The 11,317-nt window shown below is 41.2% G+C and overlaps 2 protein-coding genes across 2 annotated transcripts; one reads left to right on the top strand and one right to left on the bottom strand.

Moving 5' to 3' along the window:
- Positions 1-208: 208 nt before the first annotated feature.
- Positions 209-6,024, bottom strand: tmed1b (transmembrane p24 trafficking protein 1b). The gene is made up of 5 exons (XM_058639873.1): positions 5,748-6,024; positions 3,784-3,881; positions 3,510-3,699; positions 1,281-1,448; positions 209-1,182 (listed from the first exon to the last, which is right to left on the bottom strand). Exons 1-5 carry the CDS (start codon positions 5,943-5,945, stop codon positions 1,132-1,134), a joined length of 705 nt encoding a protein of 234 aa, XP_058495856.1. The 5' UTR covers positions 5,946-6,024; the 3' UTR covers positions 209-1,131.
- A 2,622-nt stretch (positions 6,025-8,646) lies between these two features.
- Positions 8,647-11,127, top strand: LOC131466561 (tumor necrosis factor ligand superfamily member 14-like). Its single transcript, XM_058639872.1, has 8 exons — positions 8,647-8,756; positions 8,855-8,924; positions 9,210-9,458; positions 9,956-10,018; positions 10,112-10,145; positions 10,242-10,313; positions 10,406-10,643; positions 10,750-11,127. Exons 3-8 carry the CDS (start codon positions 9,261-9,263, stop codon positions 10,934-10,936), a joined length of 792 nt encoding a protein of 263 aa, XP_058495855.1. The 5' UTR covers positions 8,647-8,756; positions 8,855-8,924; positions 9,210-9,260; the 3' UTR covers positions 10,937-11,127.
- The last annotated feature ends 190 nt before the right edge of the window (positions 11,128-11,317 follow it).

Here is an 11,317-nt window from a genome sequence, read left to right as displayed (position 1 = left end):
GACTTGATGGTGAGAAGGAAGGTAGATGTATTGTGTGTGCAAGCGAGCAGGTGGAAGGGAAACAAGGACAAAGGATGGTGAAGACGGAGCTGCCGGATGGAGGTTCATGGATGTTGTGAAGGAGGACACGAGGACAGTTGGTGTAACAGAAGAGGACACAAGCGATCGGACAAGACGGAGGTAGAGATCAGGCATTTTTAGCTCTCAGTTTCAAGTGTGTAAAAATGTATTTATTAATCTCAATGACACCCATGAAAACCTGATTATAAACACAACAAATCACTCTATGGGTCTACGGGCACAAACCAAATGTCACATGTTGTCGACTTTGTAAACAAACGGAATAAAAGCAACTTTTTGTTCTCCTCCGAAACACAATTCACAATTTTGTATCACCTGAACCAACATATTCATACTGTGTGCGTATGGAGGAGTCACAAACACACATACAGTACGTCACTGGAAATATTCCCAGTTTAACTACATTCCAATTTGCCAACATTAACATCTTCTGGCACACAGAAACAAATCAGTAACATCCCTCAGAAAAGAAAAATAAATGGTAATAATGACAACCAAGGACACATTTGGATCACTTGACAAACCACCAACACAACGGCTGCATTAAAAATGTCAGGAAAAACCAATACACCAGTGACTATTGCACATTATTACTATTATTATTATTACTGTTATTATTTGTAAACTAGCAAACTAGAAGTTATTTAGATTACTTTTTGAGTGATGCTGTATAACTGACCTTAAACCCATAATTAGGTTCATTTCACCTTTTGGCCAAAAATCCCCCAGAAATCCTCAAACTGTATCAGAAACAGAGGCTCAGCAGTAACACGACCTCTGTGGCTCTGTTGACATGAATCGTGACTTTTAAAAAAAAAAGGATGTTCTCATTGGTTTGTGGTAAAAATGGCATTAAATAAAATGAAATGGCCAATTTGGAATTTCTTGTTCCCTTACGTGGATACCCTTCAAAGACGGGTTGCAAACAGTCCATGTAAAAATGTCAAAGGAGTGATGAAGTTGATCGCTACTATTGATGTTGTGACAAAAAAGTATACACATCGCGTCTTGCTTCCCAGCCCAGTCTTGATGCACATCCCAATGTCTTCTCTACGTGCAGACCCTCCGCTTATCATCGAACAGTTTCCGGACAGTGTAGACCTGAGAGTGGACACAGACAGGAGAGCATGTTGTGCTGCATTGTGATTCATGTTGCTCATAAGTGTGCTCAAGTGCCACTAATCTATTAACCTATTAACCTGAGTGAAGGCCACACACAGCATCACCAGCATGCTGGCACAGGACCAGAAAGAGACTTTCCAAAGGTTATCTTCCAGGAGGTTCCTGTCCCGCGCCTCAAAAGCCCGCAACACCATCTGCATCTGCCAGCTACGCTCCAAGCGTCTGTGCAGAGAGTCCATGGATTCCTGAGGAGAGAAGTTAGACGATTGGAGCCAGACGACAAGACGGTCTTCAAACCAGAGCTTACAGTTGTTATCACACGCTCTGCTACTGATCTCAATAAAAGTGCTGTTTATTTTCTGGCGCTAATTTCTGATTTTGCCACACATGAAGAAAAAGAATCAGCCGTCAGCAAAGCCCATAAACCCAAAAACCACCAGTGCATGACTTGTTCAGTTGAAGCTTTCCCACTTCTCCCTGCCAGTTTGCCCCTGCTGATGACATAAGAAAAATGGATAAGAGATGTGGTTTTGTGCTCTTTCTTTGTTTATTTTTACATAAATGAGCCTGTAAAAAAAAAAAATTCCAGCTCTGTAGTTATCAACACACGTCACTCTGGTGTTAGAAGAGCATACTTCCTGATGTGATTGTACATTGTGTTATCTTGTGCTAACAGCAGCAGGACGAGTTCCATGAGATCACATCACTATAAAGAAAGATTATGAAGCAGTATGTCAAACTGACTGAGTCTGAGGAACGAGATATACTTGAAGGGCAGTAGAGGTAGACCAATTAAAAGGTTGGGTTGGTCAACCAGGTCAATATCCTTTTAATAACTACACCCGTTTCATTCATTTAATATTTAACTTACATTTCATACATTTAAGATATGTCACACAAAATGCAGTCCAGAAACAGACTCAAAGTGTTTTATTTAAGTCAGGGGAGTCCAAATTTAAAATGATAACCTTTTTTTTTTTCTTTAACAGTAACATTGACATGCACTGTTTTATAAAATTGTCATAATTATTATAGAAAAAATGCCTTTCTTTCCACATCTGGAGTCAAATATAATAATATGAGATGAGTGCATGTCTGTCACAGAGGGTTTCAAAACCGTGTTTCCTTACCAGCTGAGCTACACGCGACGTACAAGGTCAATTTTTTGTCCAAGTCCATCCCTCGCCATAAATAATACATTATAAAACTGAAGCCGCGGGCCGGACTTTGGACATGCCTGATTTAAGTTGTAGTACGTATAATACGTAATATTATCCCGGACAAAGTCTGGACATTTAAAAAAAAAAAAAAAAGATATACAACATCTAACTTACTGAAGCACCATAAAAAGAGCAATATCAAGCAGAAGGTAAGGTGTGTGTGTGTGTTCCTGAATGGGTTTCTTAATAAGGACCAAAACAATATAACAATAAACCTAATATGAGGACATATGGGCTCACATTCTGTCAACCCTTTAAAGGGCTTTAAAGAGAGTTAAGACCTGGTTTTGGGGTTAGGGTTGTGATGGTTAAGGTTAGGGTAAGGGGCTAGGGAATGCATTATAATAATGAGTGGCCTCACCCTGAATGGTGCTAGGCGTGTATGCGTGAGAGGGAGGAGGGCACAAACTGGAAATTTGTATTTGTAGCAGCGACTATTGAGTTAATTTAGTTTAGGGTTACTGGAAAATATCAAGCAGTTGTGTAGGTTGACGTGTCCGTTAGAAGCTGTACTAGGTTTGGTGTAAAAAGGCTTTTTTTTGACCGGCAGGCCTGTGTTACGTTAGGTTACGTTATATTCCTGTTAAATTCGAGAGATCGTCATTCACGACCTGGAACATCAAGGGAATATTTCTATGTGTTGTTGATCCGAAAGAAGCTTGGACATCATGTGGACAGAAATGTAACTTGGATGTACGGCAAGTGGAAATAAAAGTGCTAACCCCTTCGCATGACTCTTTCTTAACTTGGTGATTGAGGAATCAAAGCGGCACCTACGAGTCAAGTGTACGTTTGCCAATACATTACACATGTAAGGGGAACAAATAGACAGGGCATCAGCTGCACTGATTTAATTGTTCATGAACACAGACAGAGAGTGATTTGGGTTTTACTACAACGCTACACAAGCCAGAAAAACTCGACTCGTCTTTATACTGTCTTTAAGCCGCCATGGTTTGTTCCTACATGACCCTGTTCTCTTGCTTGCAGATACAGTATCTTTTCCCCACTGGACGTGACAGATCAACTGTCAACTGTAGATTTTCTTTTTTTAAGTAACGTGTAAACCATAAACGTGAATCTCACCCGGATGTCGTCCAGCTTATACTCAAGCAGGTTTCCATCGGAGTCCTCTACATCCGCCAAGTCATCCTCTCCAGCCACATCTCCTGCCTGACCCTCGATGATGATCTCGAAGAACACCATCTTCTCTGAGAAGCGACTGAAGCTGTTGTCAAAGCAGATCTGATAGTCTCCCTGCTCTGTAGGCTCCACACTGGAAATAACAGAGAGTGAGCTCAAAGTCAAACAGAGAGATCCAACACGGCTGAAACATATGAAGTGTGGAGGCTGCACTCACAGGTGAACCCCGTCAGACCGTCGAGCATCAGCGATGAGCTGGACGCCTCCTGGAGAGATGATGGTGAAGTCAACATCCATACCAGCACCTGCAATCACCTGGAAGGAAACACAAGCACATACTGAACACACAGAGCAGCAGGACTTTCTCCTTGTTTCATTTTATTTTTACTTCACACTGCAGTTACTGTATATGGTGTGTGTGCTTTCACCCGGCTAAACATTATCAAGCGGTCTTAAAACCCTGTTGCATGAGAGACCATAATGTTGTCTTTAAGACTCGCCCACTAAACAAACACACGTCAGATGAGTAAGAGTTTACACGATGACACATGATCCTGTGCAAACAAATGGCTTAAGAGAGTGGTAAGACCTTCTTTAGTTTTTGCTCAGGTAATTGTGGTTAAATGGATAAAGCTACTTTTAACGGCTATCGGTCTATAACACTTTGGCAAAGTGGCAAAACAACGTTTTTCCACATTAACAACATTGTCAAACACAATTTAAATGAGATGAGGCAGAGACCAGGACAAAAGTTGTGAAGGCTCTCAAGAAGACTGTGGTCGAAACAGCCGTGAAGTGGAGGACGATTGGAACCACCAAGACTCTTAATGGTATCTAGCTAAGCTGTGTAACTGAGCAAGAAGAGCCTTGGTCAGGAAGATGACAATGAACCCAACAGTCACTCAACAACGTGTGAGAGGTCCCTCTGTGACATTCTCAGCTGCCCTCCATCTATCAGGCCTGCATGGTTTTACAGACAGATACAGGTCACTTTTGCTGGGTTTCCATCATGGTACGGTTCGGTGTGGTGCAGTACAGCGCGGTTTGGAATGGTAAAGCCCTGGGTCGGCCTTGCGCTTCGACTGAGAACTGTACCTTGTACTGTAACTATTACTTGGTAATGGTCCAGCAGCTCTTTTTTTCTGCTTGGCCTGTGGCCGTTTGTCTCCGCAAGACGTCAATCTTTGTGTGTATGTGCATCGACTTTCATGGGACATTTACACCAGTCACAAGGGAGTGATGTTTTTCTGATGCCCAATCAGCTGACTGTAGTGGGAGGAGCTCCGATCTTACGGTACCATTTAACTCCAGTACCCAAAGAGAAGTGTACCAATGAATGGAACAGCTGGGGCCAGTTATTTTGGTACCATTACTAATGGAAACACAACAGGTCCACTTGGTGGAAACACCAAACACTTGTTAAATGGCACATGATGTTTGTTTAAGTGTATAATTGCTTTAAAATATGTATATATATATATATATTTATATATATATATATATATATATATATATATATATATATATATATATATATATACACACATACATACATACATATATGTATATACATACATATATATATATATATATGTATATACATACATATATATATATACACACACACACACACGTACTAATTACAGTTTTGTAACCAATGTGTGGTCTTACAGAGGGCGTCATATGGCACCAACATGTTTGTACAGCAGACCAAAGCAGACTGCATTTAAAAGCATAAGATTACTATGCAAAATGATGAAGGAAACTCCACCCACTTGAACACAAAGCATAAACTAATAATGAAGGCGTTAACAGCTTAGACAGTGGAGAGTTTTCACGTCCTTTTTGACACACAAAGGCCACCATAGTTTCCTGAGTCCTCCATTTGCTGCACTCTGCAGCTTCATTATCAGAAGTCACATTTTAACACACACACACACACACACAGTGACACCAACACTGCACATTTAGGGAAGCCAGTTTGACAAATCATGTTCTGTATATCATACTGTCCTGATTTAAAAAAAAAAAAAAAAAAAAACCTGCATCGGTCATAGAATAAGCAGTATCAGTCGTGGACCTCTTGCAGCAGTCGGAGCACGGACGGTCTGTCGTCAGCACCGACCCTGTGTCCCTAAATGTCGTGTACACAAGAATACACGCGCGCGCGCGCGCAGTTACCTGAAATTCGACCTCCATCGAACCATTCTTTATTGTTGTTTGGAAGAAACACTCTGATCTTCCGGCTGGTAGCATAAACGTGAACTCGCTGTCTTGACTCGGTCCAAAACAGCGCACGGACCCTAAACACAGCCCGCAAACAACAGCGAGTACAAACAGCCGACCCCGGCTGCCCTGCTTCCTGCTGAGAAGCTCCATGGAGAAGATATTATTCCCAAACACAGCGCTACCTAACTTCAGCCATCTCGTTCTCCGTCCCCTCTTCCGCACAAGAACTTTGCGACGCTCTGATTGGACCGAGGACGCGGAACAAGGGCAACTCTGCGGACCAATCACAGGGCGAAGAGTAGCAAAGCCCCTCCAATCAGCTTGGAGCTCAGGTCTCCATCACCCTGATACAATAACACCATGGAATCTATTCTAACACCTGGATAGAGCACCTTCCATACGCCATGGATGTACTATGAGGACTGTTCTTATAATGCATCCATGAGTTACAGTGACATTGAGATTAAATTTGTGTAGGAAACACACATTTTTCTTGTTTTAAAGAAAGAAAACAAAAGTCAAAGATCAGTCTCAGAATTCTGACTTTAATCTATACAATCCAAAAATCCTGTATATCGCATATTTATTTTAAAAATGCATTTTAGCTGAGTCATGTTTGGGCTGTTACACGGGTGAAGAATTATGTCTTTGAAATCTCAGCACTAATGTGTTGTTAACGGGTTCATAGTTCATAAATGGCCAAAAATGACTGTATTGGAATAATATCGTATTTATAGATACTCAAGTTTTTGATATCAGTATCAGACACAAAAAAGTGCCATCATCCCATCCCTAGTATCCACTAGGCCTTTTTCTTTTTTCTTTACAGCAGACATGTTGCCTTGTCGTATTACAAACAGTACAGATGTTAGGAATAACATCAATGGCTCTGTTCAGTTGCATGAGCAAACACCACGACCTTGAAAACTGATGCAGCCAAACACAATTAAGCCACCACGTAATATGTTATTCCACACTACTGCTTTTTACTGCAGAGAAAACAACAAACGTGTCACAGATAACAATCGGCTGATGAAATGCACCCACTGACAGTTTGTGACAGAGAAAATGGGAAGGATATAAGATGTGTTGTTGCGAAAACTGCAATTCACTTAGGGACATGTGCGTAAAATGGGAATTTATAACGTGGAAGATACATTAAAGCAACAGCGGGCCAAATGAGGAAGCCAAGTTTACGAAAAGTGATGATTTCACTGTTCATTTTTGTGATTCATACCTGTGTGCGTAACAGTAACAGCAAAACTCTGGTTGACTTCTATCTGTCCTTCCTGTTATTTGTATCCCCCACTGAATGCGATGTTCAAAGTGCATCTGTGCCTCTGTGTATGGTTTTGTGGTCCAGCGATTACTCATGCTGTGGGGACCTGCACAAAAACACGTCACTATGATGTGGTAACGTTTGGCTTTAGATTAGGGAAACAGCAAAAGGATGGGATAAATAGTAGTTATGAATTATGCTAAGAGTAAGTCTCCAGGTGATTAATTTAAGTCAGTGTAGTGCCATGGAACTAATGTGTGTGTGTGGCGAGTAAGCCAGTGTACATATATGTTGTGTAGTTTTCGACATATGGAGCCTGTCATTTCAAACGGCCTCCTCCTCCTCCTCCTCCGCCTACAACAACCAACGCAAGGCTCGAATTACCACGAGTTTGACCATGAGTTCAGTGAAGTGATGAAACAACAGCATGGATAAAACAAGAAAAAGAAGCATCTATAATTAGCACAAATTTGTCTGCTCGTCAAAAAAGTGGAATTTCCCTGTAAAAAGAAAAGTCACATTGTTTTTCTCAAAACAGAAAATGAATACCGATAAATCATTTGTAATAAAAAAAAAAAAAAGGAAGCTGTGTCGCAACACTTGAACAAAGCAGTGACCGTAATCAAGGGAGGGGGGAAAAAAAACAAAAACGTGTGGCCACATTCACTGCCTTCTTCATTCACTCTTATCTGTGAGAGACGAGGCTTCAATCAGTGCACGCTGCTGTGACTGATGTTACATGACCAAGTTCCTAAAATCAACATATTGCTCATAATATTGCCACAAACACTTGCATAGATCAGCCACAACATGCAAAAACCAGTCATCTATTTTAATGTTGTGGCCGTACAGAAAGATGTAAAAGTACAGTATATATAAATGTACATATAATACACAGGTTGTAGGATATGCAAGGCAACTTAATATTGCTGAATAAAACGTACCTTAAATATAACTTCATCAGCTTTACAGACTCCCAAATGGTGTCTCTATATTTTGATTAATCTTTATTAGATAAAGTTCACTCAGATGAGAGTTCAAGATACAAAATTGTTGTTGCCTTATGCAGAAATTATGAGTGTAATTAAGATCTTCTTGTTGTATTAAGGGAAAAAAAGAAAGAATTAAATTGATCAGCCACAATCCTCAGCACATAACGGGGGTTATATAAGGGGGAAACAAAGCAGCTGGCCCTGCTTTAGTGTCACAGTGATGCTCAGTTTAAAATGCAGATTAAATAGTGCATTTGGTGTGAATTCTTTCGTCCGATATTTGTTCGATATGACCCTGAAAAATTGAGTCAAAGAAAGTGCCAAATGCACAACTCAGAGTTTCTCAGAAGACACACAGAAAAAAAGAAAGTTACCATACACTGAGAAAACAAACCAGAAGCGTTCAGTCAAACATGACAAATTGAAGTGCTAGAAAAGGAAGTGTCAGCTGAGGGACGATAACTATGTTCAGCAGTTTTGGGGAGTGTCCCACACACGCACACACACACACAAAACACACACTACTCACTCTAACACTGCCTCTTCCCCATGTCATCTTCATTTCCTGCTTACTTGAGCGTGCTTAAAAAAGCAATATTAGTGACAGCTGACAGCAGGCGAGCACACACAAGAGGTGAGGGAGGACAGAAACCTCCACTTGGTGCAGTCAGAGGACATTTGTTTCAGAAGGTGAGGCATCGAGAAACGCTAAAACACAGAATTTGAAAATAGAAAATAGAAACTGTGTTTCAGGACGTTGTTTTCTCTGCTGTTGTATTTCAAAACAGCTTCAAAACTACACTCAGCTGCTGGGAGGCTGAGTGAGCTGTGGAGGAGCATCAGGTGCAAGAAGCCAAGGTAATCTTCCTTAAAATGCCACGGACAAAATGCAGGAGATGGATTCACAGGACCTGCCACAGCTGTGTCTTCTTGCGTGTCTGCAGTAGTTTCAGTGTGCAGAAATGGCATTGTTTCCCACGTGCTGGTTGCATTACACATTCCTATTGTGAGCAGATGACAGAAAACTCTTTTTTTAATGTAGTTTCTCCTGTCACTCCACTCCTTTAATGTGTCTCTCTGTTCCTTCTTCTTTGGATTTACCTAACCCTAATCCTGTTTCTGTCAATTCTTTGCCCAAATCAGAGCCCTCAACCTTTAGCCTCGGCGTCCCAGGTGGAGTTGTGATTTGTTGACATGGCAGAGGGCGACGTGGGAGTCTGCCCCCAAGTGTTTGTGGTGGACAGTCATCCAAACTTTGTCTCCATGCCCAGGAAGAGGGACCCACTGTGGGGTAGAGTAGGCCAAAGGTTTCTCCTCCTGCTGGTGGCTCTGACCGTGTTGGGACTTGTTCTGCAGGGGTTTTTCATCTACACACTGCACAAGAAAACAGAGGTGAGCATGATGATGTGTCTGTTTGTCTGTGTAAAGAGAGAGAGAGAGCATTTTGAAAAAATCCCTTTCTTCTAGAATTTCCCTATTTCTCTCCACGTCACATCCAGACTCAGCAGTGGACAGCTCTTGTGGGTGCGTTCTCGTCGGCTCTCTAAGTTTCACCCTGATAAAAATGTGTCAGATGGACTCTGTTTTTAGTTCTACTTCCCTTTGCTATCTCTCTAAAACCCACATTATGGCTTCACTTTCCAAAGACGGTTTCATAATACTGTTCCTTTGCATCAGGTTCGTTCATGTTGTGGAGTTCTGATGTGCACCACTGTCAAAAAACACAAATCAAACCTTAGAGGACAGAAAAAGCTGAAGTGATGAAAAGAAGAATAACAGAAATGACTCCAGTCCTTTTTAAATGGAGGCGAAGAAAGAAAGTTGGCATGTAACACACAGATTTAGTTTATTATTCTCTCGGTTTATTTTTGTTCTCCCTCTCACTGCAGGCCCTCAGTGACTCTCATCATTTCTACTTGAACTGGTCCAATCCTAAAACATCTGGCCAGCAGGTTAGTAAGAGTGTGCAGTATGTTAACTGGTTACTCTGTCACTGTCTGAGCTACAGTACGTGGGTTGTTTGACTCTTTTTTTTACCGTTTCAGATTGCCAACTTAATGAGTCAAGTGGGATCTAAAGGTCATTAATATCTCTCTCTTATCACAAACTTACTTTGGGTATTCATTTTTTTCACATAAATCGATTTATCAATTTTTCCTGCTTTTATCCCATCAGAGATCAATGAGATCGCCATAGTGCGACCACAACCACAACAGATCCAGGAAAGGCCGTTCGCTCATCTCATGGGTCAGAGCTCACTCGCCACCTAAATTTGTCAACGACCGAAATAGTTGAATTTATTTCGTGGTTTTTAATTTTTCAATCTCTTTTTATCTAAGGCTCCAATAGTCCTGTCGGGGAAAACAATGTGGTGCAGTGGATACACAACAGTGGTGATGCCGTTACACACAATATGGGCTACGACAAAGGTCAACTGTTGGTCGAGAAGGAAGGTTACTACTACCTGTACTCCAAAGTGCAACTGAACGCGGCAGTGGAGTGTTCCCTTATCCTGCACAAAGTCATGAAAAACACAAGTGCCTACGGTCAATCGTTAGAACTGATGAGATCAAAAAGGTAAGTCACTTTCATTCTTAGTTTTGTTGCACTGAAGCTGACATGAGTGCACGCTGTCTTCTCCGTGAGTTTCACTCCAGACATCTCTGCCATGTTTCCTCTCAAGTTTCCGCTGCCGGCAACCAAAACCGACAAGTAAGACATCAGCCGGGGAGAACATGTGGAACAGCTTCCTTGCTGGGATTTTCCACCTGCAGAGTGGGGATACAATATTTGTCACATTGGAGAATATACAGCGAATGCGACCAGGACCTGCGGACAACTTCATGGGGGCCTTTATGATATTTCCTTAGGAAAAAAATAATGAAATGTGTGATCAGACTCTACATGTGTGTCTGGGTTTGTGTTCATTTACACACAATGCTATGATCATTTTATTTTTATATATATCTAATATATGCAATGTACAGTAAACATGGTGTGACACATCGTAAAAAGAAAGAAAGAAAGAAAAAAGAGAAAAGTATCTGATATTCAGATCATATCCTACTTGATATCATGTAACATACTTTGTTTTTTCATGTTAATAAATTTACAGTTGATCAAACTAAACATGAGGTACCATCAGTTCCTGATAAGATGTCTTGGACAGATAAGGAGATCACACAAATTCCTTTTCTGCTCACAGACGTCACATAACAGATGAGTGTGTGTCTGTGTGTGTCTGTGTGTGT

Source organism: Solea solea, chromosome 10 (genome assembly GCF_958295425.1).
Source record: "Solea solea chromosome 10, fSolSol10.1, whole genome shotgun sequence".
In the NCBI taxonomy this organism is placed as follows: Eukaryota; Metazoa; Chordata; class Actinopteri; order Pleuronectiformes; family Soleidae; genus Solea; species Solea solea.
The sequence above is the reverse complement of the archived record's forward strand: the minus strand, read 5'-3'. Positions and strand labels throughout refer to the sequence as shown.

Bases quoted from the DNA above. Each gene is read 5' to 3' on its own strand.
- tmed1b (XM_058639873.1), bottom strand. From the start codon at position 5,945: ATGGAGCTTCTCAGCAGGAAGCAGGGCAGCCGGGGTCGGCTGTTTGTA. The intron at 3,882-5,747 runs GTAACTGCGCGC...GTTTCCTTCCAG, and splicing joins CGATGGAGGTCGAATTTCAG to GTGATTGCAGGTGCTGGTAT. The intron at 3,700-3,783 runs GTGAGTGCAGCC...TGTTATTTCCAG, and splicing joins CGGTCTGACGGGGTTCACCT to TGTGGAGCCTACAGAGCAGG.
- LOC131466561 (XM_058639872.1), top strand. From the start codon at position 9,261: ATGGCAGAGGGCGACGTGGGAGTCTGCCCCCAAGTGTTTGTGGTGGAC. The intron at 10,019-10,111 runs GTTAGTAAGAGT...TTACCGTTTCAG, and splicing joins CTAAAACATCTGGCCAGCAG to ATTGCCAACTTAATGAGTCA. The intron at 10,644-10,749 runs GTAAGTCACTTT...TTTCCTCTCAAG, and splicing joins GAACTGATGAGATCAAAAAG to TTTCCGCTGCCGGCAACCAA.